This window comes from Saccoglossus kowalevskii, chromosome 14 (genome assembly GCF_978046115.1).
Source record: "Saccoglossus kowalevskii chromosome 14, keSacKowa6.1, whole genome shotgun sequence".
Lineage (NCBI taxonomy): Eukaryota > Metazoa > Hemichordata > Enteropneusta > Harrimaniidae > Saccoglossus > Saccoglossus kowalevskii.
The window spans coordinates 22,879,508-22,907,018 of record NC_140654.1 but is presented as its reverse complement, the minus strand read 5'-3'; the positions used below and the strand labels follow the sequence as shown (position 1 = coordinate 22,907,018).

At 34.7% G+C, this 27,511-nt stretch overlaps 2 protein-coding genes and 1 long non-coding RNA gene across 5 annotated transcripts in view; 1 reads left to right on the top strand and 2 right to left on the bottom strand.

The window, feature by feature from the left end:
• Window positions 1-1,275: 1,275 nt before the first annotated feature.
• On the top strand, window positions 1,276-19,616 carry LOC100370786 (uncharacterized). Its single transcript, XM_002742023.4, has 4 exons — window positions 1,276-1,502; window positions 10,220-13,688; window positions 14,964-15,167; window positions 16,939-19,616. Exons 1-4 carry the CDS (start codon window positions 1,465-1,467, stop codon window positions 16,975-16,977), a joined length of 3,750 nt encoding a protein of 1,249 aa, XP_002742069.3. The 5' UTR covers window positions 1,276-1,464; the 3' UTR covers window positions 16,978-19,616.
• On the bottom strand, window positions 8,468-9,701 carry LOC146734598 (uncharacterized). The gene is made up of 2 exons (XR_014931541.1): window positions 9,338-9,701; window positions 8,468-8,730 (listed from the first exon to the last, which is right to left on the bottom strand). It is a non-coding gene; the product is annotated as an uncharacterized LOC146734598 (long non-coding RNA).
• A 3,319-nt stretch (window positions 19,617-22,935) lies between the features above and the next one.
• LOC100370487 (myotubularin-related protein 9) overlaps window positions 22,936-27,511 on the bottom strand; it is a 69,494-nt gene continuing 64,918 nt past the window's right edge. For all 3 annotated transcript variants that reach the window (XM_085508048.1, XM_085508046.1, XM_085508047.1), the window contains one exon: window positions 22,936-27,075. In XM_085508048.1, coding sequence (XP_085364174.1) covers window positions 27,015-27,075 — 61 coding nt within the window. In that variant the 3' untranslated portion in view covers window positions 22,936-27,014. The remainder of the gene's footprint in view (window positions 27,076-27,511) is intronic.

Genomic DNA, 27,511 nt, shown 5'->3' with positions numbered 1-27,511 from the left:
CTGTGTCAGTATACAAATTTAAACAAGTTATTGCATTATTACTTTGACTAAAATTAAATATATATACATTGTACACACAAAAGCATGTTTTTTGTTTTTGTTTTTGTTTTCGTTACGGTATATTTAAATTTTCCGAAAAGTAATTTGCAAATGATGCATTGATTAAAATGAATGCAAATTATCTTCATGAAAAATAAAAGAACACATAGAACTCTGCACTATATTACAGTAATACTAGTACTTCCCACGTGAAACACAAATCCCGGACAAGATGATAACACCAATTTTACACGTTACTCAATTCGTTGTATTTTCACTACACACTACCAAGGATGTACGTCCATGAGTGTTGCAATGTTTTTTTTGTTTCAATCATGGACGTACTAGAGATGGACGCTGCACGGTGATTCACATCTGATAAGACGCATCGTCTTTCTATTGTACTCATCTTAAATTTATGAATAGGCAGACGGACTTCCATCTTGGCTGAGTTGCCGCCCGATCTTAGTTTTGATTTTTCACGACAAGATTCGAATCTTAAATTCTATAATATATTGGGTCAAAAAAAAATACAGACCTTGCCCATGAGCTGGTGCAATGTTAAGTTGTAAATCGAAAGTTTAACGCAGATCCGTATATTCTAGGCAAGTTTACGAGCATGTTTGTACCGATCTTCTGCATTTGTTAACAATTTTAATTTAATATTTCCAGTAAACCTCTAGTACGTCCATCATGTTTCAATCGTATACAATTTGCATTTCCCGCGGACAATGTACGAAATCACATTATTAAAACATCGAATAAATTCTCACCTTCACTTTGTTATTCGCGTTGATTTATTTCCGTCGATGCAATTCTGTCTCTTATATTGTCGTTCAAAAAACCCACAAAGTCCAAAAAGACGGGTCACAAAACGCCACAACAACGAATACAACGTACTACAGCTGGGTGTTGATGATTTTCATAAACAAAGCATGCTGAGGTCAAAGGTTACCAGGATCGATTTAGTTCTTCGTCCAATGAGATGCTTTGTATTAAAAAGCCAATTGATTGTGTAAGTGAATTATACTATTATAATAAGAACAACAATTATGCCGAAACAGCATCACATTGTTCAACTCAAGTTTTTTAATTTATTATATAGTTATTCAAAACTGTTGAATTTAACAGTTTATTTTTTTATTTTATTTTAATTAATTGTTATTAATAAAATAGAATGCCTGGAGAAAAACACAACGTGCGATTGGTTAATTAAATCACGTGCTCAAAGGGCTATCCCAAGATGGCGTCTCTCTGCAGTAGAAGTGAGGTCTAAAAATCGTGCCAACTGCTATCGACTTCTAGCGTTACGTACGCTGCTAGCCTCGTGTTATTACTGTGAACCGCATGGTGTCGTATTCCTTATAACGATATATCTGAATTGCACTCTGATCGCCCACCCGAAAGCAAATTGTCGCCGTTAAAATGCCACGAGAAGGTCGAAGCTACCGCGGAAGAAAAAGGTACAGTTCGGCTTATTAAAACATGGTTGTTTGATTTCTTGTTTGTATTTCGTATCCCAAGTAACATATAATAATACTCGTTCAGATGAACCGATAATCAGAGAAATACCTATAATAACGAGATATTGGGCTCAACCTCCTTTTAATAATAATGATGGCATTAGTTTCATTTCATCACTGTTACTAGAAGATTTCATTTAGATGTTAGTAAGCAAAGTAACTCATTCAGCATTCACATACTGCTGGGTAAGATATGATTAAAACAATGGCCAAGAAGAGTGTGCCGGTGAAAAGGAGACTCTTATAGAATATTTAAACCAGGACCAACTGGGTATTAATGAGACTTTTAGAATGATATAATTTTACCAAATGCCACAAACTCAAATGTTCTCTTTGATAAAGTAGTGAAAACTCAAAGCCATACATGCATGTTCAGTAGTGTTTCAGTCCTAACTGCCATAAAGCTACCCATAAAACAAGACGAAAAACCAACAAATCAAAATCACTTGCATCAAAATTACGGGTAGGATATGTAAATTGCAGAGGGTCCTAAAAAACAGTAAAACACCAGTTGTAAAAGGTTACAAATGTTTTGGTAAAAACAGTAAATTAAAATTAAAAAAGGGCGGTGGGGGAATCGGTTTTTTAGTTAAGAATAATTTCCAGGTTATAGACAATATTTTATTCCAATCACAGGATGATGATATAGAAAGATTATGGATCAGATTAAAAGTAGGTGTAGGGCAAACATTGAGTTTATGTGTGGTATATGTTCCCCCAGAACAATAATAATGGTAAAAAATTAATTTCATTAATGAATAATTTTGTCCTTTCATTGCTCAATAATAGTGATATTAACATTGTTAAGGTAGCGGGACTATTATTTGCATACTTGTTTTCATCTTCTAATTGTGACCAAATGACTACAAATAGACCCGGGAAAGTATATATTTTTAGAATCGCCAGTCTTCAAGCTTTTCACAAGTGTATTTTGCATGCCCGTATCTGCATTCTACGACACGTTACTCAACTAAAAGTGAAAAATTACGTTTTCTGTAAAAAAAAATAATTACGCATTTATGCTGGCGATAAGAAGTATTTTTTTCACTTTTCCTAGTTGTTCAATAGTCTGGTAAATTGAATGTGTCTGGTCAGTTTTATTCAAGCAACGCGTTTTAAAAAATAGTGTGCTGAATTTCAATTACTGTTTTAGTCGCATTGTTTCCAACTCAAACCACAACTCGTTGGTAAATAATCGATGAAATAGTTTGTCTGGACACATTCAAGTTCCTCTCATAATTTGTCACCTTAAAGCTGTGAAAATTTGGTGTTAATCCGACGACAATAAGTATACGCTATTTTTTGTTAAAGACCTTGTATTTTGAAAAACATAAACTCCTAGAAAACGTCCATGAAGTAACAGCAAAGATTGTCAACCTTGTTTATCGGCACAATCAATTTGTTTTCCCATCAAGGTCTGTTTTAACATGTGTAGGGACATCCAAATGTGTAAGGCTATTGGAAACCAAAAAAATAAAGGAATGGGATAGCTATAATTGAATAAATTCGGCATATGAAAACACCAAAATCAATGATTTTTTTCAGTGGCTGTGTGACCTTGTGTCTGACACATTCATATGCAAATGACTAATCTGTGAAACAAACAGGGGCAGAGATAAACCACTCAAATGTTTGGAAACACTCATTGTGTGTCAGATAGCTACTGATAACACATCCTAACATTGCTTTGTCTTGAGTTTATCTTTGAAACTTATAGGCACACGGATTAAACCTGTGTTGTTGATTTTGGAAAACACTACTGAGGCTGCCTTGCTTCCTTTCAGAAAATCTACATTTTAACCAACTTACATGACATTCTATGTTATGTTGACTTTATCATATGAAAGTTTATAGTGCATTTCATCAATTAATAAATAAATGTGAAAATCGTAATTTTCAACACAAATAATAGTCTCGCTACCTTAAATGGACATGGTTTCGCCATACACAACAATCGGTCATAGATTATATGTTAACAAATAACAGCTTTAAGTATAATGTAACAGAGCTGTTTGTAGATGAGGATAGAATATTTGATATCGGTAGTGACCACAATATTATGTATGCCATTCTAAACATTCCAACTTTAAAACGAGAACACAAAATAAATAAAACACAAAAATGGGATATAAACAAAAACACTGATTGGAATGAATTTCAAAATGTTTTAACCACCTAGTTATCATCCTTTGATGATACCATTCATTTGGCAACTAATACAACAAATAAACAATCAGCATGTGATGAAGTTTGGAACCAGTGGTTAAATAATACAATTGAAACATGTCGTGAGGTTATAGGCAAAAAAATTACAGTACCGGTAGTGCTAAACCATGGTTTGATCAAGAAATTAAAAGTGCAATAAATGAAAGGAAAAAATCAAATAAAAAACACAGAGAGTGGGTTAAAGAAAAAAGCAGTTACCATGACAATGAAGGTAAAATATTATGGAATAAATATCTAGAAGATAAAAATAATGTCCAAAATCTTATAAAACAGAAAAAAATTTAAAACAAAGTTAAACAGTGTATTGAGGTTGGTAAATGTGGAGCTAAATCAACTCGAAAGTACTGGTCAATTATAAAGGGTCCTAAACAAAGAATATATTCTTCAGTTGTTATTTACCAGGAACATAAATTAATCATCGAAAAAGATAAAGTTAAAAATGTTTTGATAAATTATTGGGAACACTTGTGTGAAAGAAATCATCACAATTTGGATGAGAAAGATAGTTTTTTCCAAGAATCAAAAATGTTTGAAAAAAAAGTTTTAGATTCATCACAAAATGTAAATAATATCTCCGTAAAGGATGAACAAATAAATAAAATAATATCAGATCTCAAGAATAATAAAGCTGCAGGGCCAGATGAAATCACCCATGAAATCATCAAAGGTGGTGGCAAAGTAGTGACAGATTCATTAAAATTAATGTTTAATATGTGTGGTCCACCTTGAGGTTGTCCCTGTAGATTGGGGGAAAAGCATAATAATACAATTACACAAGAAAGGCAATATAAAAAATCTGAATAACTATCGAGGCATTTCACTCAGCTCAGTTATTAGAAAAATTTCAGGAAAAACAGACTGCCAATTTACCAAGTGTCCATTCTAAAAGGGACAGCTTCAATTCGCAAACACCAGAAAAAGCATACATATTTTGCCTTGTTAGATTTTAAAAAGGCTTATGACAGCATTTGGAGAGAAGGTTTATGGTATGCTTTATGGCAGAATGGTGTAAAGGGCAAATTATGGTGTATAATAAAAAATACATATAACCATATTGAAAGTAAAGTATCATTTGGCGATATTGAAACAGGTTATTTTACACAGAATGTGGGTTTAAAACAAGGATGTGTTTTAACCCCAACGTTATCCTCAATTTAAATAAATGAATTAGAAAAAACTGTTAGATGATTCACTACTTGGTGTTAAATTAGATGAAATTTGTATAAATGGATTGTTTTTTGCTGATGACGTGGTGCTTATTGCACCAAATGAGGTCCAACTCAAATGCATGTTAAATGTCACAAACCATTTCTGCAAACTATGGAAGATGACAATTAATGAGGAAAAGTCAAACGTGTTGATCCTTAACAAGAAAGTTAACAAAAACAAAGATTGGCAGATTGGGAACTCAAAGATAAAAGTAGCTTCTGAGTATAAATATTTGGGTTATTGGATTACACGTAACTTGTCAGATCATACACAATGTACAAAAATGTCTGAAAAGTTTAACAAGTTATTCCCCATTATGAAATCAATTCTTAGTAACCATGGCAATGTGAATAGAGTAGATTATGGTATATCCCTGTGGATCCACATTATTAGACCTGTCTTAGAGTATGCCTGTGAGTTACTAATATTTAGTTAAACAGATATGGAAAAATTAGAAAGAATGCAACGTACAGTGGGAAAGTTTATTCTAGGAGCATGTCGATACACAGCAAACGAAGCCGTTCTAGGGGACCTGGGGTGGATAACTATGAAAAGTAGAGTCAGTTTATTAAAAACTGAATTATTACAAGAGGTTGTGTTTAATGGAATCAACCAGATGGTCAAAAATTATTTTTAATAAACTAACTGCAGTTAAAGAGAATAATCTGATTAAGACCTGGCCATGGCTAAATAGCATTGAAGATATAGAAAGAACTATAAAGATAAACAATAGTCAATTCACTAATCTGTCTGAAAGAAATATTAAAAATATCATTTTAAACAGTGACGAGATTCAATGAAAACAAAAAATGGCAGAGAAATCAAGTCTCGTTCATTATAACAAATTTAAAACAAATTTAAAATATTTTGAGAAATATTTAAATTCTTTATCCAAGGGCACCCAATTAAAATTCAAGGCAAGATCCTGCACTCTTGGTTTGGCATACGAGAAAAGGAAATGGGCAAAATTGGATAATAATGATTGTATCTGTCCATGTTGCAAAAAGAACCTGAAACACTGGAGCATTTATATTACATTGTGAATGTTTCTCAGCACAGAGAAAAACTCTAATGGAAGGGATTGAAATGCTCCTGTGTAACAAAAATGAAATAAATTTACATAAAGACTTCAGCAAACAAAGAAGTGCTATGTTTAATCCTGGGTGACAACACAAGGCAGTATAATTCAGTCCTGTGTGACGAAATTGATACTTTTACAGAAAAATTCTTAATTGATGCCATGGAGAGTAGAAAGAAGTATACAGATAATATTTAATATTTTTCCAATGTACTTCTTATATTTTAGTTTTCTTATTTTTTTTTTACTTTTAGATGTTTTTGTTATATTTTGTTATTTTAGTTCATGTAACTTACCGTACTCGACCGCGTTAGCGCCTAGCGGCTTCAACTCAGAAAATCACGATTTTGTAGGGGTGGGCGCTTACCCGAGCACCCTGATACAGATAATATTTAATATTTTTCCAATGTACTACTTATATTTTAGTTTTCTTATTTTTTTTAGCTCCGCTGTCGACTTTGTCAAGCGGAGCTTATCATATGAGTGATTGTCTGTCGTCGTCCGTGTCAATGTTTTACTTTTTCGACTTCTTCTTGAAAACTACAAGCCTGAATGCTTTGATACTTGGTGTATATGTACCTTGGGTAGACCTCTCTCAGATTTGTTCATTTCATGATGATATCTTCAATTCTCTAATTTTGGTGAATATTTTTGTCATTTTTAGTAAAAAGTGGTATTTTCAACTTCTTGTTAAAAACCGCAAGTCCAATTGCTTTGATATTACATATATAGGTAGGTACTACATGTGGACCTCTCTCAGATTTGTTCATTTTGTAATGATATCTTTAATTCTCTAATTTTGGTGAATATTTTTGTCATTTTTGGTAAAAAGTGATATTTTCAACTTCTTGTTGAAAACCGCAAGTCCAATTGCTTTGATATTACATATATAGGTACTACATGTGGACCTCTCAGATTTGTTCATTTTGTAATGATATCGTCAATTCTCTAATTTTGGTGAATATTTTTGTCATTTTTGGTAAAAAGTGATATTTTCGACTTCTTGTTGAAAACCGCAAGTCCAATTGCTTTGATATTACATATATAGGTACTACATGTGGACCTCTCTCAGATTTGTTCATTTTATGATGATATCGTCAATTCTCTAATTTTGGTGAATATTTTTGTAATTTTTGGTAAAAAGTGATATTTTTCGACTTCCTGTTAAAAACCGCAAGTCCAATTGCTTTGATATATTATACATATAGGTACTACATGTGGACCTCTCTCAGATTTGTTCATTTTCTAATGATATCTTCTGTTCTTTAATTGCCATGTGCATTGCTAACAGCGCTGCTATCTCAGCCAACAGGCTGCTTGTTTTACTTTTAGATGTTTTTGTTATATTTTGTTATTTTAGTTCATGTAACTTACCATACTCGATCGCGTTAGCGCCCAGGGGCCTCAACTCAGAAAATCATGATTTTATAGAGGTGGGCGCTTACCCGAGCACCCTCCTTGAAAAAGAGTGCAAACAAAAATTTTGATATTATTTCCACTGACGAAGTTGTTGGATCGTACACAAACTCTCGATGAAAATTACTTTCCTCCATGATGCAATTGCAGATTTGACCTGCAGCAGCGTCTTTGACCTAATGGGTCAAGTTGGTTATTAACCAATCAGAATGCTTTGTTGTACCGATGCAATTCTTCGGGAATTCCCGAAGACTTTCCGGTAACACAATGCAGAAGTGAATTATCGATGTCGAAGTACGATCTGTTGGAATTGATTTCAGCGAATAAACAAAATGGTTTTTCCAAAAAACTAGTAGCTAGCCCTTTTTGAGAGGTAAAGGAATACATGTATGGCATGAAATATTTATCACATTTACGCACGGTTACCGCGGTCTACGCATTCACAACATATTCACAGCGGTCGATATCCATGCTGTATCATATAAAAACGATTACCAAGATTTGTTACGCAAGACCAAGTTTTAAAGTAGTTGCATTTTGAAGGGGTGGGCGCTTTGCCGAATGTGACCCCAAATATAAAAATTTCGCGAAAGTGGGGGGTGGGCGCTTGCCTGGGCATGGGCACTAACGCGGTCGAGTACGGTATATATTTCGTTCGTATTTACTTCCTATTTTCGTGATTAGAACACAATTACTAAATACAGCTGTAATTCAAAACTACTGTAGTTGCATACAGTAAGCAATTTGTGGCAACAATGCTGGACGACAATGATTTCAGGTGATTGACACATAACCTCACTGTTTACTTTCACTTTTGCCATGAGTACACTTGATAACTGCTTGCAAACTTTCAGTGGTCCAGTGTTCTCCCCAGGATCAGAGGCAAGCATGGCGGTCTAATTTGCATGCTAATTTGCATACTAATTTGCATATTTTCCAGGATTCACTCTCACAAAAACAAACATACAAGACAGTATTAAAATGTATGAGAGACTTTATTTAAATTACATATTACTTAAAGTCTTTACATAATATACCATAATTTGACAAGATCGTCATTTAATGTGAACTGTTCCATAAAACTTAGTCTAAACTATTCCTTCTGACTTTGTTGTGCTCCAAACATTGGCTGCCTTACTGTAGTTAAACTCGTCATAGACTTGCACGGGACTTTGTTCCATAAAGAAGATCCACTCTTTGCAATCATGTTGTGTTTTGAGTATTAACTGCACAACATTCCTAGTGGGAAAAAATGATAAATAATAAAAAAAAAAACAATGAGGATTGAGGTAAAGATAACGATTGAATTGTGCCACGATCGGAAACCCAGTGCCGTATGGATAGCATTTCGTCTGCAAAACATGTTGTTTACATGTTGGTTTTGTCAGGTCAACGACAAGGAGACTCGGGAATTTCGGGGAAAAAAAACATGGGGTCACTATTCAATTAAAATTAAAACGTAACGATAGAATTATGTATACAAATCAGGATTCCATCGATCATAGCGTGTGATGATAGCAGCTGTCGTTCGCAAGACGTTGACAGGCCGCCATCTTGGAAATACCTACACAGGTCAACATGTGACCGGAAGATTACAAAATTCGATTTTTTTTTGCTTGGACAAATTATAACATACGCGTACCCATTAATCTATGAAGATATCCATAAATAATCTAAAAAAAAGTTGACAGTAACGAGTGATGGTTTTTTTTTCATGTCGTGTCTATACCAGCCTCGTGTCTAAGATGTTGATTGAAATCGGTGTAGGCCTACCATGTTCGGTGTTCTTACGATCGGCAAAACATACACACACTGGCATTTTATTTTTAAAATTACGAAATCTTACCTGAACAATTGACCTTAACCAGGGAAATGTCTTTTTCCACGACTCATCAAAACCAGCCTCACGCCGTTTACGTGTTTTTACACGCTTCCGTTTCTGTGCTGTGCTAGCGGTGATTGTACGTTTTAGCCGGGCGGCATTACCTTTTTTTCCTTTACATGTTTTGTCATATAGCATCTCGGTGTTTGCAACTTGAGTGACAATTTGTTCCCCATTGACAGCGTCTGTACTTCACACGTGTTTAACAATGGGACTGTTTAATTTGTCCCGGCAAGTTCAAACCGCCGTGGCGTAGACGGTGATAATTTATGCAGTGCTACGTGTGAGCGAGTCAAATGGATGTAAACAATGCATCCTATTAGCATGGCGGTGAAGTTGTAAGCATGGCGGTTCGAGCCCAAGCGTGGCGGTCGGGTCGCCAAGCATGGCGGTGCCGCCATGCTTTGTTCTATGTGGGGAGAACACTGTGGTCATTATTTATATCTTGACTCTTGAAAAAAACAGCAAAAAAAGGGTTGGTCAACTACTCTTTTGTTTTGGCTTGGGAAGAAAAATGCAAGCTTTTTACAAATCATTTCAGCTGGATGTTGGTGGGCGGGTGTTGACTGTAACCGGGTGGCCGTAAAACTTGATGGGCGACCCACCCACCTAAATCTCTTGTGGAGTAAACTCTACGTAAATTACAGTTAAACCTGGTGAAATCAAACCAGGTGTTTTTTTGATAAGTAAGTCAACTAAAACATGGCTAGGCTAAGATATTTAGTTCAGACAGGTTTCTTGTTTAAATACATAGTGTTTCGTTTAGAGAGGATTTTCGTAAGATGACAATTATTTAATTTTGGACTGTAATACTAATTAATGTTTTATGTATTAATTCCTTGCTAGGTCAACTTCTTCAAGTTCTTCCTCATCAAGTTCACGTTCTCGATCCCGAGAAAGGAAAAGGAGCAGAACTCCGATGAAATCAAAGAAAAGGTCTCCACGCAGAAGATCACGATCACGATCTTATAGAAGAAGGTCAAGGTCTCCATATCAGAAAAGAAGGTCTCCAAAAAGGAGATCCAGAACCCCTAGGAGATCACGATCTCCACGGAGAAGATCAAGATCTCTGAGACGGAGATCCAGAACACCAAGAAGGAGGCGTGATTCTTATTCTACAAGAAGAAGATCTAGATCATGGTCCCCTCGAAGAAAGGGTAGATCCCCTAGAAGGCGTGGCAGATCCCGAACACCAAGTAGAAGATCAAGGTCTAGGTCTGGTAAACGAAGATCTCCCAGGAGAAGGTCAAGATCTCCTAAAAGAAGAAACAAGTCAAAGTCTCCAAGAAGAAAATCAACATCACCTTTTAAGTCAAGGTCTCCTCGGAGAAGATCACGATCTTCTAAGTCTCCAGTTGAGATAACAAAGATGAAATCTCTTAGAAAAGATTCAGAGTCAGTATCCCCAGGAAAAAGATCTAGATTAACCAGGTCAAAGTCACCAAGGAAAAAATCAGATTCTCCCCCAAAAAGGCCTAACTCACCACAAGCTTCAAGATCTAAATCACCAGTACCAGTAACTTCAACAGGGAAATTATCCAAGTCACCAAAGACATTGTTGGACAGGCCAAGAACTCCTTCTCCAAAGTACCAATCTAAGGACCACTCATGGAGCAACAAATTCGAGTCACCAGCTGCTAGTAAAAACCCCTCTTCTCCTTCATTGAGAGCATCTCAATTTGAAAGTTCATTGTCAGTATCTCCCCTTGGGCAAACAAGATACAACACAGGTCGATCCCCTAGTCCTTCACATGGCTTTACCAAACAAACCCATGTAGAATCACCTGAAAATAATAAATCAGTGCAAGAGACTGAGCAATTATTGTCACAAAATTATTTGAAAGCATTCTATGAGAAGTCTGCTAAAAAAAGCCAAAAACGATCAGAATCTCCCCCACAAAGGAATTTATCTGTACCTGAAATAAAACATTCAGCATCATCTGGTTATAGAAATTTCTCACCTAATACATTTGAGACATCTGAAAGGCAAAGATCTCAATCTCCACAGCCAAGGCATCCAGTGCAACATCAGAGAGAAGTGCCAGTATCTCCGAAGCGTGTTCAATCTGCCTCCCCAAAGAAATTTGATAGATCTCCTCTGGAAAGTAGATGGAAGGAGCATTCAAGATCCCCTGAACCTAAGAGAAAGACTTTGTGGGATGAACCCGCTGGGGGAAACGCACTTGAGGATGTGAAACATAGAGCAGATAGTGAGACTTTTAAAACCAAAAGTCCTAGACAATCAAATTTAGATTTGCATGTATCAAGTTTTGATGGGCAAAAAAAAGATGGTACAGCCTCTATATATACAAGTACAAGTCATGAAATTGATTGGGACGCTGTAAGAAGTGAAATGAAGAAACGTAGGGAAAATACTTCAAGTCCGCTTACAAAAACTCGTGGTGAAATGTCTGCTAGTCCACCTAGAAGAGCCCATAGAGAGAGCTCTCCAATTCCATATAAAAAAACTCAAAGAGAAAAGTCTGCAAGTCCACCTCGAAGAACCCGTAAAGAAAAATCAGCAACTCCACCTAGAAGAACCCAAAGAGAAAGGTCTGCAAGTCCACCCCGAAGAACCCGTAAAGAAAAGTCAGCAACTCCACCTAGAAGAACCCATAGAGAAAGGTCTTCAAGTTCACCTAGGAAAACCCATAGAGAAAGGTCTGCAACTCCACCTAGAAGAACCCAAACAGAAAGGTCAGCAACTCCACCCAGAAGAACTCATAAGGAAAGGTCTTCAAGCTCACCCAGAAGAACCCGTAAAGAAAAGTCTGCAACTCCACCGAGAAGAACCCATAGAGAAAGGTCTTCAAGTTCACCCAGAAGAACCCGTAAAGAAAAGTCAGCAACTCCACCGAGAAGAACCCATAGAGAAAGGTCTTCAAGTTCACCCAGAAGAACCCATAGAAAAAAGTCTGAAAGTCCACCTAGAAGAACCCATAGAAAAAAGTCTGAAAGTCCACCTAGAAGAACCCATAGAGAAAAGTCTGCAAGTCCACATAGAAGGTCCCATCGAAAAAAGTCTACAAGTCCACCTAGGAAGACAGAACAAAACAAATCTTACAGCCCACATAGGCCTGAAAAAAGGAGATCACAAACACCAAGTCCCAAAAGGAGCAGAGGAAGTCGAATGAAAAAAGAACGCAGGAGGAAATCCCACAGTCCGCGCACATCTGAGAAAAGACGTCGCTCTTCCATTAGTCCCTCTGGGAAGAGACATAAACATTCTGCTGAGAAGAAAGGGCATGGCAAGCATTCACCAGAAAGATTACACCTTGAATCAGAGAGTGTAGCATGTCAGAGCAGCCAAGAGAGTAAGAAACCTGAAATAAAGAAAGATTTTGTTATTGATATATCTCAGCTACATATAGATATACATGGAAGTAGGACTTCCACCTCGCCGGTGAGGCATATTATCAATCCTGCTGATGTGTATGTACCTAGACGTAAGGATGAAGGGACTAAGGGAATATTCGAGAGAGAGGAAATTATTCGGAATCAATTGCATCATATTGCAGAAGAAAATGGCAGTCATGTAGAGAGGAGAGTTGTAACTGTCTTCAAACCAGAGATTTTATCTCGATCTGATAAACAGATAAACAGATCTGGTAGACAGAAAGGTTTCCCAGAGTGTTATGAGCGTGATGGGAACATGGAAATACAAAGATTCAGGTCCACAGACCAAAATAGACCGCAAGAACAAAAACCAAGTTTAAGCGAGCGCTGGCAAGCCAGAATACAAGAAGATGCAAAACAGTCTGAAACGCAGTTGACGAGAAACGTTATAGAAGTTCATAAAGGAAGTGGTGATTCTAATTATGTGCGAGAGTATAAAAAAGAACGATCATCAAAACATGAGCGTCAGCGTAATAAGTCATCACCGGACAGAAAAAAAAAAGATCGAAACACACGAGATTTGCGTGGTAGGTTGAATGAACAACGCAAGAGTTTTGATGATAAAGACAATTTAAGATCAGATAATAAAGGACGACATCCAAATCCACGTGATTTGAGACATAGTTTAGATAGTCGCCGCAACACTGATAAGGTCGAGGGTAAAAGTAGAGAGCGAGTCAGCCGAGATGGACATATCGACAGAAGGGGTCATGAACCAGATCGACGAGAATCAAGAAAACGTGACCATGATAGCCATCTGCCAAGTTCAACCACCAGGGATAGAGATGGTAAGGATGATGGAAAGAAACGCAGGGAAGATCCATTACCAGATTTTAAAAAGCGAGATGAACGGCCGCCACCTGAACCAGAATGGGTACGCAATCCAACAGCTATTCCAAAAGGTGGTAGTTACTATGAGGTAAGCATTTCTATTATGTGTCTAGGTTCTCCATGCTAAGATTTCAAAGAGGGCCCCCAATTTTTGTCTAATTTACATATAAATGAATTACTGCTGAGAATATAACCAAAGTTTGACCACTTTGATTTAAAGCTGCTATTTTTAGGTGGACTGGTGTCACATACCGTAAATGCAATAATTTTTCACTGGTTTTTAATTCTATTATTTTTTAACGATATCGGTAAGTAAAATCTGCTATTGAAATTATTTTACATGTGAAGATGTAAAAAAAACAATAGAACACATTCTTTTCCTGGCAAATTTGTGAACTTAAAACCAAGTGAATATGCTCAAAATAGTGAAATACCACTAAAAAAATAATGATTTTACAGTACTGTAGAATACTTTATTTTTGCTTGGAATTTATTTTTGCTATTTTCACTGAAGGGATGATTCCGTGAAAATAAAATCCAGTGAATATACTTTTTTCCCTATATTTCACATTAAACTCATGAAAAATCAGTGAAAATAAATTCCAAGCAAAACGCCCAAAAAGCCTTTTCAGCGAAAATTAATTCCAGCGAAAATAAAGTATTCCACAGTATTTGAAATTGAATTGCTGGTGATACACTTGAGTCATCAAAGCCACATACGTTATTATTTAAAAACTTATTAAGTATTAATTTATTTTAAATATGAACTGCAACACATCAAGCTTTGTAGTAGCTTGTGCAGTGATGGTGGATTAATACAGTAAATTATGGTGAGGTGGGAAAGTGTTGACCAATCACAACTCATCATTGGCTGGGCTGTCAGAGTAACAAGAGAGTGCTTTGTGGAATGGAAGGAGGTGCTTGCCTACCCAATCAAATTTTGTTTAAATTTTGATAGATTTGGGTTTACGAATATTTAATTAATAAAAACATGGATTTGTTGACTCCAGTCTATTAGAGGCCTGATCTCACTCAGAGCAAATCGAAAGCACTAAAATCGATATTCATTCCAGCTTGTGGAACAATCCATTATCTTCCGGTTGGGCATACTATCACTGGCTGGAATGAATATTGACTTCATTGCCTTCTTTGTTGTGATTGGTCAACTTTTTGATTTTTTTCCCTTTGCTCTCATTTGTGACAATACTGATGAAGGATTCTGATCTGAAATGTTGTGCTTAAATTTCCTTTCTCTCATTTTGCGCCTTTCTGGTTGTGTTAATTTTTTTGTATACGATAATTTAAATGTTTAATTGTTTTTCATAAACAATCCTGGGCTTATTTCTTTCAACATTATGTACAGCATGATAACAGAGTGGGTGAAAACAGCATAGATTATTGGCAGAGAAGAGGAGGATATAGGGGAAGATTTAGAGGAAGAGGAAGATCGTCATGGGGACGGGGATACAGAGGTGGCAGTCGAGGAGGCGGTGGTGGGAGAAGTGGTGGTCGCAGTCCACAATGGAGTCATGATCTTTTTGAAGAAAAAACAAAAAAAGCAGCTGAGGTAAGTCGCTTATTTTTAAGTGCATATATATATACCATTCCATTATCATCTGATTTTTGTACCAACTTAGAACAAAATCAGTCCTGTAAAATCTGTATTAAAAGCCATGGTATCAAATGATGAATTTTTTGTTTTCAATTATTCAAAAAGAATTTGTGCGGCTTCTATTAGGGATAAGGCTTATAATACAGATCTTATGGTAAAAGTGTTTCCGACAGTCACCCATTTTAAATCAAATCACAAAACAAACAATAGAGCAGCTATTAACGGCTTTCAAGAAGGAGGGCCATAACACCATTAAATTTGAAAAAAAAAAAGTTTGAAGATTTGATTTGTGCAATGTATATACGTGTAGGTTACACGACGTTCTGGCCCAATGCCTTCATTATAGCGCTATTTCCATGTCTCTAACTTCAATAGTGCTCGAGATATTATATATATGCATATTTAATGAGTTCTATGACCATATATGGTCAACGGATATGTTGGCCAATTCTCTTTTCCACTGCCTTCAATATAGCGTTGGTACCCTGTCTGTACATGCAATACTGCTTGAAATATTAGAGACATGCATATTTAATGAGTTCTATGACCATATATGGTCAACGGATATGTTGGTCAATTCTCTTTGCTATTGCCTTCAATATAGTGTTTGTTCCATGTTTGTACATGGAATAGTGCTTGAGATATTAGAGACATGCATATTAAATAAGTTCTATGACCATATATGGTCAACGGATATGTTGGCCAATTTTCTTTCCCAGTGCCTTCAATATAGCATTGGTACCATGTTTATACATGCAATAGTGCTTGAGATATTGGAGACATGCATATTTAATGAGTTATATGACCATATATGGTCAACGGACATGTTGACAATTTCTCTTGTCCAAAGCCTTCAATATAGCAATGGTTCCATGTCTGTATGTGCAATAGTGCCTGAGATATTATAGATATGCATATTTAATGAGGTATATGACCTTATATGGTCAACGAATATGTTGGCTCATTCTCTTGACCATTACCTTCAATATAGCGTTAGTTTCACGTTTGTACATGCAATAGTGCTTGAGATATAAGAGACATGCATATTTAATGAGTTCTATGACCATATATGGTCAACGAATATTTTGGTCAATTCTCTTGTCTGTTGCCTTTAATATACCGTTAGTTCCATGTTTGTACATGCAATAGTTTTTGAGATACAAGAGACATGCATATTTAATGAGTTCCAAGATGGCGGCCGAACCACGTGACTAATCGAAAATCTGTTTCAGTCACTATTAATGGCATGACATGTAGAAGGTATATACAAATTTTCTGCAAAATGGAGCAGCCGTTTCAGAGAAGAAGTCGTTTGAAGTTGGCGGAATAATAATAATAATAATAATAATAATAATAAACATAACAAAAACAATAGGCTTTCAAGCCTGAAAGGACTTGAAAGCCTAATTAATGTTCACTTTTCGCCCACCATGATTGATGTCAATGCTAAGTTCAAATTAAATAAGAAACCGTTGACGAAATTTTCAAATTTTTTTTTGGCGTTTTTTTTAATAATAAAAATGGCCACCAGCTAATAAAAGGTCAACAGAACAAAAAATAAATCAAGGTGTCCCATTGTGTACGTCTTTCATTCGGATTTGTTTTTGTACCAACCTTGAACAAAATTAGCCAAAGCATGTCTGGGAAATGAAATCTGATGCATGGACAGACGTCTTAAAAAGGAATTATTATTTTAATAACATAACATTGCTATTACTTTTCACAGGATGACCGAGATGAGAAGCCAACCAGCACAACAAAATAACAACTGGTCACCTATAGAGGGCGCTGTAACCCAGCCGGCAAGTGGTAGTTGACAGACATCACTGCCATCATACAGATGACTTTTTCAACATATTTTTTAAAATTAATGTATTATTTTTATCTCATTTTACCAGCCAATGTGCTTTTCATTCAGTATTCCGTATTATAAATTTACTTTTGAAATGGCTTTATATTTTTCGATTGTACTGGTACATGCTGTATTTTGTACGCTGACACAGTATACCTGTGTCGGTTAAAGCATATAAAAAAAACATCATGTCCATAAAATAATTACATTTGCGATGTTTACATCTGATTAATATTGTTCATCGTTTTAAAATCACATAATATTGAGTACATTGTACATCGTTTAAAGTTGTTATTAGTCTGTTTCACCACCTAGCAGTGTCAGAACTCGTAAATTTTCTAAAATTCATTTTCATCCGTCTGCACAGTGGCATCACTGTATTTTTTTCATTCAGAGATTTTACTTTGTAGGATACAATACAAGATCATGTTCTTGTACTGGCATGAGAAAACAAAACACGACATACAGACTTCATTCACAAATGCAACAACTGGGTTTTAAACGTTACAAACTGATACATACTATATTGATCAACGGTACCATACCTTTCAGCCTAGACTCGTAAATAGGTTTCTTTACAATAATTATCACTGTATTTATGAATGACACTAAGGAGAACTTAGATGCATTTTAAATGTACCATTGTTTGTTGATTTGTTGTGAAAAAAAAAACTTTACTCAGAACTGAACTCAAGGACAACATTATGTCCCATATGAAAAACAAAAAAATTTTGTCTCAAAATTGGCTTAGGACATTTTGCCGAAAATGGCAACTAGCGTCATGGGACATTTCTAATTATTTGCATTTCAACTTTTTGTCTGAATTTCTTGAAAAAAATTAGAACAATTTTGGAAAAAATTTTGAAACATTACCAGGAAAAGTATCAATGTTTGCGAGCATCTGAATCACAGATATATATATGTAATCAGACAGCAACAATATTGAGGGCGTCATTCACATACATGCCTGAAAGTGCCCATTTCTGCATACATGTTACATGGGTGAAACAAAGAGTTTTACCTGATTTTTATGCATTATTTATGAAGCAAATACACTACACAGGCATAACCCAAACTGTCCAAAGCCATTATTGAGACACCTTTTTTTTTTTTTTTGGATCAATTTTGTCATCAACTAAACTTATCATTTACTTAGGTGCATGCACTACTAACAGAACAAATACTGTATTTTTTGACATTATGTGGGGAAAGTAAATGTTTTTGAATTACGCCAGTTGTTCGGAAGATGTTGCTGAAAGCAATACACTTTAATGCAGTCATTATTGATGATCTATAATTTAAAATCGTTCTTTTGATTTAACCCTCTCACCAACAGACTTTCTCGCCTGAATTTATCTGCACTTTTTTTCTTATATTCTTCAATATTTTGGAAATAATCCTAATTTTAGTCAATTTTCACTTATTACTGAAAAAAATTTGGTTCCATTCTTCTGAAGGAAAGTGCAGACTTTAAAAAGGACTATTTTATGAATTTGTGATGAAAAGAGGGAACTTGTGAAAAGGTTAAATCATTGTACGGCAACATGGTCACATCACACCTGCGATGTTTTTGGCTCTGGGAACTTAGAATTCAGGATTTAGTAGACATTTATAAAAAAACAAAAAAACAAGACATTTTGTTTAGAAAGCATTTACTGTTTAATGCATAATAATCTACAGTGAAAGGCAGAATGCTGTACCTTATTTTATGAATATATATAAAAATTGCAAGTAATAATAATCAGCTAAAATTAGAATATTTAATCGTGATTGATTAAAGATCTCAACATTATTCACACCCATAATGCACCTGTGTGCCTTAACATGACAGAGCAACTCTGCAACTGCCCACTAGTTCAAAATGAAGTGCTTACTGATTGAATTAATTAATATTAATTAAAACTAACGATGATGTTACTGTACCATTTCTAGATTTGTCAATTTAAAATCTATATTTATAAAACGTTTATAACATCTTCAGGTTTCTGCCGTTCATTGTATACATCTTATTGTCAACTTTATAAACTGTGATGAAATTGATCTGCCAAGGATTATGAAGAGATTGAGTTGTTGCATTTTGTAAATATTTTAATGCTACCAAATATACATGGGCCAAAAAAAAATGGTTTCCTTTTTGTCTGTCTTTTGGAAACTGGCAAGTCACACTTTTTATTTTCAATTTTGCGTACCTCAATTGAGATGTGTTACTTCATGTACTCAAGCTTATGTATTTGATAAATGTTGAGCATGATCTTAAATATACTAATGAATTATTCTTAAAACAAAAATTAAACTGCATCAAATTTCCCCAATAAGAAACGCGAAACCATTTTTTTTTTTTATTTTATTTAAAACTAGTTTTGTTTTTGCTCCATGGCTGTCTGCTATACCGACTTAAGATTTAAATCTTTTTAAATCTTTTTAAAACTTAATTTTTATTTTTAATCAGGCCGAGCATGTTTGTAATCAATTTCAAGTTGTGCTGGATGAAATCCACTGTTAGGATTGTACATTTCTAGAAGTTCAATAAAAGTGTTCATAGCTTCTGTTAACTGTGTATTGCATGCTTTGTTCTTGAAAAGTAAATGTTGATTAAAGCGAGAGGGTCGTCACCTGTGCACACACGGAAATTGAGTCCCAATCGACGGTAACGACACATGCTAAAAATGCAAAGGCTCATGCGTAGACGCTTGTTTGTAAACAATGACACGCTATGGCCATCTGAGGCATGTGCAGGTGATGACTCCCCCGCTTTAAGTTTGCATTGTCACTTAAGTTTACATGATCACCACTGGATACTACCGTAGAGATGTTCTCGCATTGACAAATTAGGTTTATTTCGCAAGAATAAATACTATTTGGGGTATTGATTTTTTTTCTTCTACTGACTGGAATAGGCCATGGGTCTTCTGGGTCATAACTGATTAAATAAGTTTTCATATGGTCTCGTACCACCAATTATCCTATCAGTCTTCATAACCCTGAAATCGCATGGTTGACAGCCAATTGATATTTTTCACCGCATTTTCTGAAATGTGATGTATGAGGGCGTACTTCAATTACGTCAGCTGTTGTGTGTGTAGCTTTGTTTATTGACAAGTATTATAACATTTTTTCGCTTTTTGTAACCTATTCACCCAAATAGTAACATTGTCGTCTATGGAGTTCTAATTATTGGTATGAGAGCTTGACGCCCGAGGTGGACTTCAAGACACTGCATAAATCTTTGGTTTCTTACACTTACAATTTTAAAATACTTTATTAGTCCCTGTTTGTACGAGTCCGAAAACGGGGACTTGTGTTTTGACCTCTGTGTGTCTGTGCGTGAGTCCGGATCTGTATCTTGGAAATGCCTGGACCAATCACAATCAAACTTCACACATACATTATACATGTACATGATATTATACATATGCACATCAATTTGTTCCACGATCTGATTCAAGATGGTCGAATGGTGGCCATTTTTGTTCTAACAAATCATCAAATGTCAAGCATTTCTGGCATTTATGGTCTAACCCATTAGACATGAGTTCCTGATGTCATTTTATTTTTCAGATCGGATTTAAAATGGCCGACTGGTGGCCATTTTGTATTAATGAATGCAGTGCCATATCTCTGACATGCTTTGACTGATTATGTTCAAATTTTATATATTCATTATACATGTACTCAAAATGGCTGATTTTGTTTTAATTAATGCTGTTCCAGAGCAATATCTCTCAATACTCGTTTGACGATCAGATAGAAATGTCAATCAAACAATCATTATAATCATATTCCTGACATGTTTATGTTCCAGCTATATTACTATGAACAAAACTATATATCTTAAATTCGATAACTAACAGGGAATGTGCCATGCATGGCTTGTTTTAGCTGGAATTAATTTTTGCTGAAAAGAGTTTATGGGTTTTTGTATGAAATTTATTTTCACTGATTTTTGAGAAGTTGAATGTAAAATATAGAAAAACAGGTATATTCGCTGGATTTTATTTTCATTGAATCATTCCTGCAGGGAAAATAGCGAAAATTAATTCCAACTGACAAAGTATTTTATAGCATCTAGTTTACGGCCACATTTTCAAATAGAATGTATTTTATGTGTGCAGTCAATTTGCCCATGAACCAAATTCAACACTGTGTTTGATGGACACAATTTAAGGTTTTTTCAGAGACGTTTGCAAAGTGTGCATTATCAAGCAACTTTTGCAATATGACATGCTTTGCTTCGTGCCTGACCCCTAAAGTTTAGACATCGTGGTTGTTTGTAGGGGTATCGTTACCCTAGAACAGCAATAAATTCTCGCATTATATATTTAGCATCAGCAACTATAGAATTTGACATTCCATAAAAGCCATTTCTGTATTTTTATTTCTCTGGAAATGTATAAATGTTGTGTTGATCTAGGGGTCAAATATTTCAAATTATTGGGGGGGGGAGTTGCTAGAGGATTTGTTGTAAAAAAATATAGCAATGCAATGTGCAAAAATTTGAAAGCATGGTGCAAAGTTGGAGGAATATTACGATCGTTAATTGTCGATATTTTGGTTGCTGTAAAATCAGATGATATGATGCAACAAAGCTTCTATTACAGCATCTACACATGGGAAATGGTGAATTTTTGGTTCTCAATTTTTAAAAACGTAATTGGTGCCGCTTCTAATAAAGATTTTATTTTCAGACTAGATAGGCTCAATTTATCTGATTCTTGTCTGTAATACTTGTTTTATAGTGCGTCAGTTTTTAACTACTGCATATTGCAATTTAAATTTTTCACTCTGTAAAACCATTTATTTTCACTAATTTAATGTTTTGACAATTTCACTGGATTTTCAGTTCTATTGTTATTCTACCGTTACATGTTCATGTGGATTTAGTGAATTTTACAAAAATAGCCAAAAACAGTGAATAATTAATATGTTTACAGTATTTGTTCAAGTAGAGATATCATTTCTGATGGAGGTGCGTGGAAGTCGGAAAATGTTTTCATCCACAAATCATGATGTAACTGGTATGACCAATTCAATATACCTGTAACAGTTTTGTATTTTCATCATTGTGAAATAGTAAAATTAAATACTTGCATTAATTAATGTCTGAAATCTACATACAATCAATTATAATAAAATGTGTCAAAGCACACAATGGGAGTCTTTGCAGTTAATGCATGCGTGTGTCTGTTCCACTGATATCTCAATACCGGTAACCAATTATCAAATTTGAATGAAAATTGGTGCATGCCGTAGATGGTCTTGGATAATGCACAGACCTCTCAGACGAAGGCAAGTCTGTTGTCAAAATACGACTCTGTTCAATGATTGAGTATGCAATAAATACAATTCTTGCTTTGTGTATTGAAGATATGGTATACAGTAAATACAGTATCTCTTATTTGTACATCATGCCCTAATACTCTTAAGTGCATGGTTCTTTCTAAGCTTTCTTTGATTACATATATTTGTGCTTACTCAACAAATTATGGTTTTGGTTTTGTATAAAACTTGAATGATATAAACAAAGTGGGGGGGGGGGGTGTACTTCACTGACCGACTTCCAAATTCAACCATCTTGATTTTTTTATCACTTATGAGAGGAACAATTCTGAACAGAAAATAAAATCATTAGAATTGATGTATTCAACACTGTCACGGTTGTTATTTCCCAGAATTCGAAGTTAAATTTTTCAGAAGCAGAAGACAACATTTACATTTACAGATGCATATTGTGGTGCATTGGTAAGAATTGTTGAATGTTTTACTTTGTTATTAGTTTAGTCTAAAATTCCTGTGTACAACTGAATGCGAATTTCATGGTAGCTCCCAAGCATCTCATGTGATGGTAACTGAAAAACAGACATACTACACTAGTTTTTTAATACAATAAATGTAACTTTATTCAGACATATATACCCGGTACAAACAGTACTCAAGCTAATAGCGCCCTCTAACAAATATAAATCAAGAACTTTTGTTTGTAGACAGGATCCCATTGATTCTCTCAAATATTTCCCTTCAGATAAGACTCCCTCAGAATACTTGCTCCTCTGGAGATGTTGCACTTATTTTCATTTTGAAATTCATGAAAGGAAACATTTTTTTTTATGTACACATTGCATAAGAAATAGTTTGTAAATTAACAGAACCAGGGATGATTGTTAAAATTTAAACAAGATGGGGGAAAAACATGCCCTTGTAAAAGTTTTGTTCATCAGACCTCGACTCAGACAATGACAGAAAATGACCTGTCATGAACATTAATTTTCTAGTTATTAATTTTATAGTGATATTCATCGTTCTATTTGATGTTATAGTGATAGCTCCGCTAGCCAAGTGTCATTGCATAAAATATGTTAATTAGGGTCAAACTATGTCCATAGATGGCCAACACTGACCAATCAGTTTTAGTTGTTTGAATTAAGTTGGTTCATGTTTTCACAGCACTGCATTAGTAAATTGATTTTGAAAAACGGTATACAGATTAGTGTATTATTACAACGTTATAAAAAGACCTTACTCGTGTCTACATTTCTGTGATGCTATTCACGAACCGTAAAATCGAATAAATAAACCACAATCACATCACTTGGCAGCAAATAAATATTTTTCGCTTATAAGCAGAAATATGACTAATCTGCATCTAATTTACAGCGTTGGTATTTATCAACTATCACAAAAAGTATCTTTGACATCTGTCCCTTTATTTGACAGAATGTCCCTTTAAACGTGATACATTATTTAAAACACACAAAAGTATAAAGACAGTTTTAACAATTTTAACTGCATGATCTGTACTACTCGCTACTGACCAATAACTGGCAAACAATAAAATCTTGTTTCTGCTTTTAATTTTTTATAAAACAAAAAGATAAATTGCATACAATACACCAAAATACTGTTTTCAGCAAAAATATAAAAGTCAAGCTAAAATATTCTACAATCAGAATAGTACATGTAATTCAAATGTTACCATCATACTGCCCTCTATGGCCATATTTTTTTCACTACCGTAGTGGGATCGTCATCACCTGCGCACGCGCGGGAATTGAGCCCCAGGCGACGACGATAACAACACTCTAAAAACGCAAAGGCTCATGGGTAGATGCATGTTTGTAAACAATGACACGCTATGACCATCTGAAGCATGCGTAGGTGACGACTCCCCCGCTTTAACCTTTCACCACTTTCTCACCCACATTTGTTTGCACTTTTTTCTTATATTCTTCAATATTTCTGAAATGAAATGATTTATGAGCCAAATTTTCAGTTTTTACTCAAAAAAAATGTGGCTATTTTTGTCCCAATCTTCTGACTATAAAAGGGACTATTTTGTGAATTTGTGATGAAAAGAGGGAACTGGTGGAGAGAAGGTTAAGCTATAATCTCCTACGTATTAATGAAGCTGAAAAGAATCTTTGGCTGTTTTGAATGAAATTTATTTTCACTGATTTTTGATGACTTGAATGTAAAATAAAGGAAAAAAATTATATTCGTTGGATTTTATTTTCACAGAATCATTCCTTCAGCGAAAATAGCGAAAATTAATTCCAAGCGAAAATAAGTTATTTTACAGTACACCTTGGATGCACATGGCCGTCAAGATCTTTTTGAAAGCAAGAGCCACAATACATGTTTTTCGCCCCTCAAATAGCATTCCTTCTTGGAAATGCTCAAATGTGGAAAATTTACTTGTACTTTCACCGGAAGAAATGAAAATTACTATTTGAGTCACTTATTTTCACTGATATTTCCTCCAAATACATGATTGCATAAAGTTATGTATTTGTTTATTTTGCACATGAACACTGACTTTGCACATAACTTTATTTCTAAATCTTCAGGTTTAGGACTATTTTGCTCTAATAGTTTTGATGATTAGGAACATTCACTTCTAATCCAAAAAGTTAACTTTCAAAGGCTGCAATGGAACTGTTGTTTTTCACAGCCATGCTTACTATACTTATAAATATACTACAGTAAAATTACATGTATACACCAATCACAAATGTTTATAATACTTGCTTATATACAAAAAAATATTTTTTTTTTCCTTTTTTTTAAGATTATTTACTTGTAATTTACAGATCACAACATCAACAGAAGATAACTTACAGCAGTATATTGCACAGTGCTATTCACGTTTTTTTTTTTAAATTTTAAAATGCATGACTATTACATAAAACAAAAACTGCATATAGAGTAAATATTCCAAGTCAGCTAATATTAGCTGGTAGCTTTATTTGACAATTGTTACTTCTCTTTGAGGGAAAAAACTCACAGTCACAACCATATATATAAATTGATATTAACTCCTTGAGCGCCAAAGTCAACTTTTGTCACATTCACAAAATAAATTACCGTAAAAACTTCACCCACTCTAAAAATTCAACCACCTAATTATTTGGTGAATTTTTGTAATTTATTGACCTCCAAAATTTTGACCTCACCAGAAATTGCTCACTTACTTTTACTCAAAAAGTTTGTTTAGAGAGATGACTTTCAATAATTATTCTATTTCTGCAAATGTTTATAACCGTACTTTTATATTTGTTGAATTTTCACTCTAAAAATTTGGACTGGCTGAAAATTTATCGTTATTTTGTATTCTAAAAACCCGACCGTTTCTCAACAAAAAAAAACTATTAAAAAGTTTTTTCGGTGTGTCATGTTTTTCACAGATTTTGTCCAAAACTTTGATCTTGACCTGAAGCTAATTATGTCCATTTGGTCAAAAAAGTCCAAAATGCTGCGTCAAAAATTTGGTTTCAAAAATTATGCTGCTCAAAAGGTTGATAGGGGTTGATGTAAAAACACAATTGAGATGTGACTATTCCAATAATTTTCACTCCAATATGGTATTAACAGAAATAAAAATATTCTTGAAAATCCGTTCAGAAAAAATAATTTATTATGTCATTATTACAGACAGTATCAATTTAATTTATTTTAGTTATGTGCGAACGAGCCTTATTGTAAAATACTTTATTTTCGCTTGGAATTAATTTTTCACTATTTTCACTGAAGGAACGATTCAGTGAAAATTAAATTCAGCGAATATACCTTTTTTCCAATATTTTACATTTAGTGAAAATAAATTTCATACAAAACACCCAACATGTCTTTTCAGCGAAAATTAATTCCAGCTAAAGTATTGTATTTTACAGTAAGGCTCGTTCGCACTGTCGTTGATACTGTCTGTAATAATGACATAATAAATTATTGTACTTTGTTAGTCGCCAAATTATTGCTGCTGCAAAAAAAAGAACATCGCTCAGTTGTTCACACATATTTTTATATTTTCATGCTATGATACATATAAAAGAAATAATAAACAACTTTTTCCAAATATCAACGGATATTCCAAAATGTTGGTAAATACAATATTATAACATCATTAAGTAGATATTTGTATAACCATCTCATTTCACAAAGTTACACGGAAAATTCTTCTCAAAACCACTGACAGAAATACAAACTATCATTCTATTTTTTGTGGAAATGTTCTTTACATTGTGTTGTGCCCTCCATGGTTGCAACGAAGGCTGTATCCCATATAATATCAATGGTGCACCATATAGTAGTAATGAGGGTTGTAGCACTGGTGCCCTCTACAGTCGAAATGGTGCCCTCTATGGCAGTAACTAGGTTTGCGCCCTGTGTAGTAGCAATGGTGCCCTCTATGGCAGTAACTAGGTTTGCGCCCTGTGTAGTAGCAATGGTGCCCTCTATGGCAGTAACTAGGTTTGCGCCCTGTGTAGTAGCAATGATGCCCTCTATGCCAGCAATAGCGCCCTCTATGGTAGTGATAAGTATGTTATGGCAACAGCACACAGTGACAGTACACCGTTTGATGTCAGCATGTAGACAAAAGGACAAATTCACATACATCAGCTTTACTGTCTAAGAATTAGGAATACAGATGGAAAACGAGACAATCCTGACATCATCATCTATTCATCGTCAACAATCAGATTTTTCTGTACAGCCTCTTTTTGAAGTTCCATTAACTGTCTGTGATAACAATAAAAAAAAAAGATTATATAATATGTTCATCTCTTCTACACTGAAGTCAGCCAAGGCATGCTTATTTTTATAAATATACTTAGAATAAATTATAAACCCAACAGTTTTCAACTGAAATCTAAATGAAACGACTAGATTGGCGAGGCAGGCACCTCTTCAATTCTACAAAACACTCACACATCAATCAAACGTAATCCTACACTGTGTAACTACTGTTTATAAATAAATGAGTTTATAAATGACTGTATGTACATATTAGCTGAGATCAGTGTATTCCCATTGTTACTTACATACTGTACACATCATTTTCCTTGCTTAAAATATTTGTAATTAGATAATATTCTTTCATTTTTGATGAGCATGATACAATCCTCAAAAAGTGAGATTCAATATCTTTCACAATGACACTTCTAAGAATGCCAGT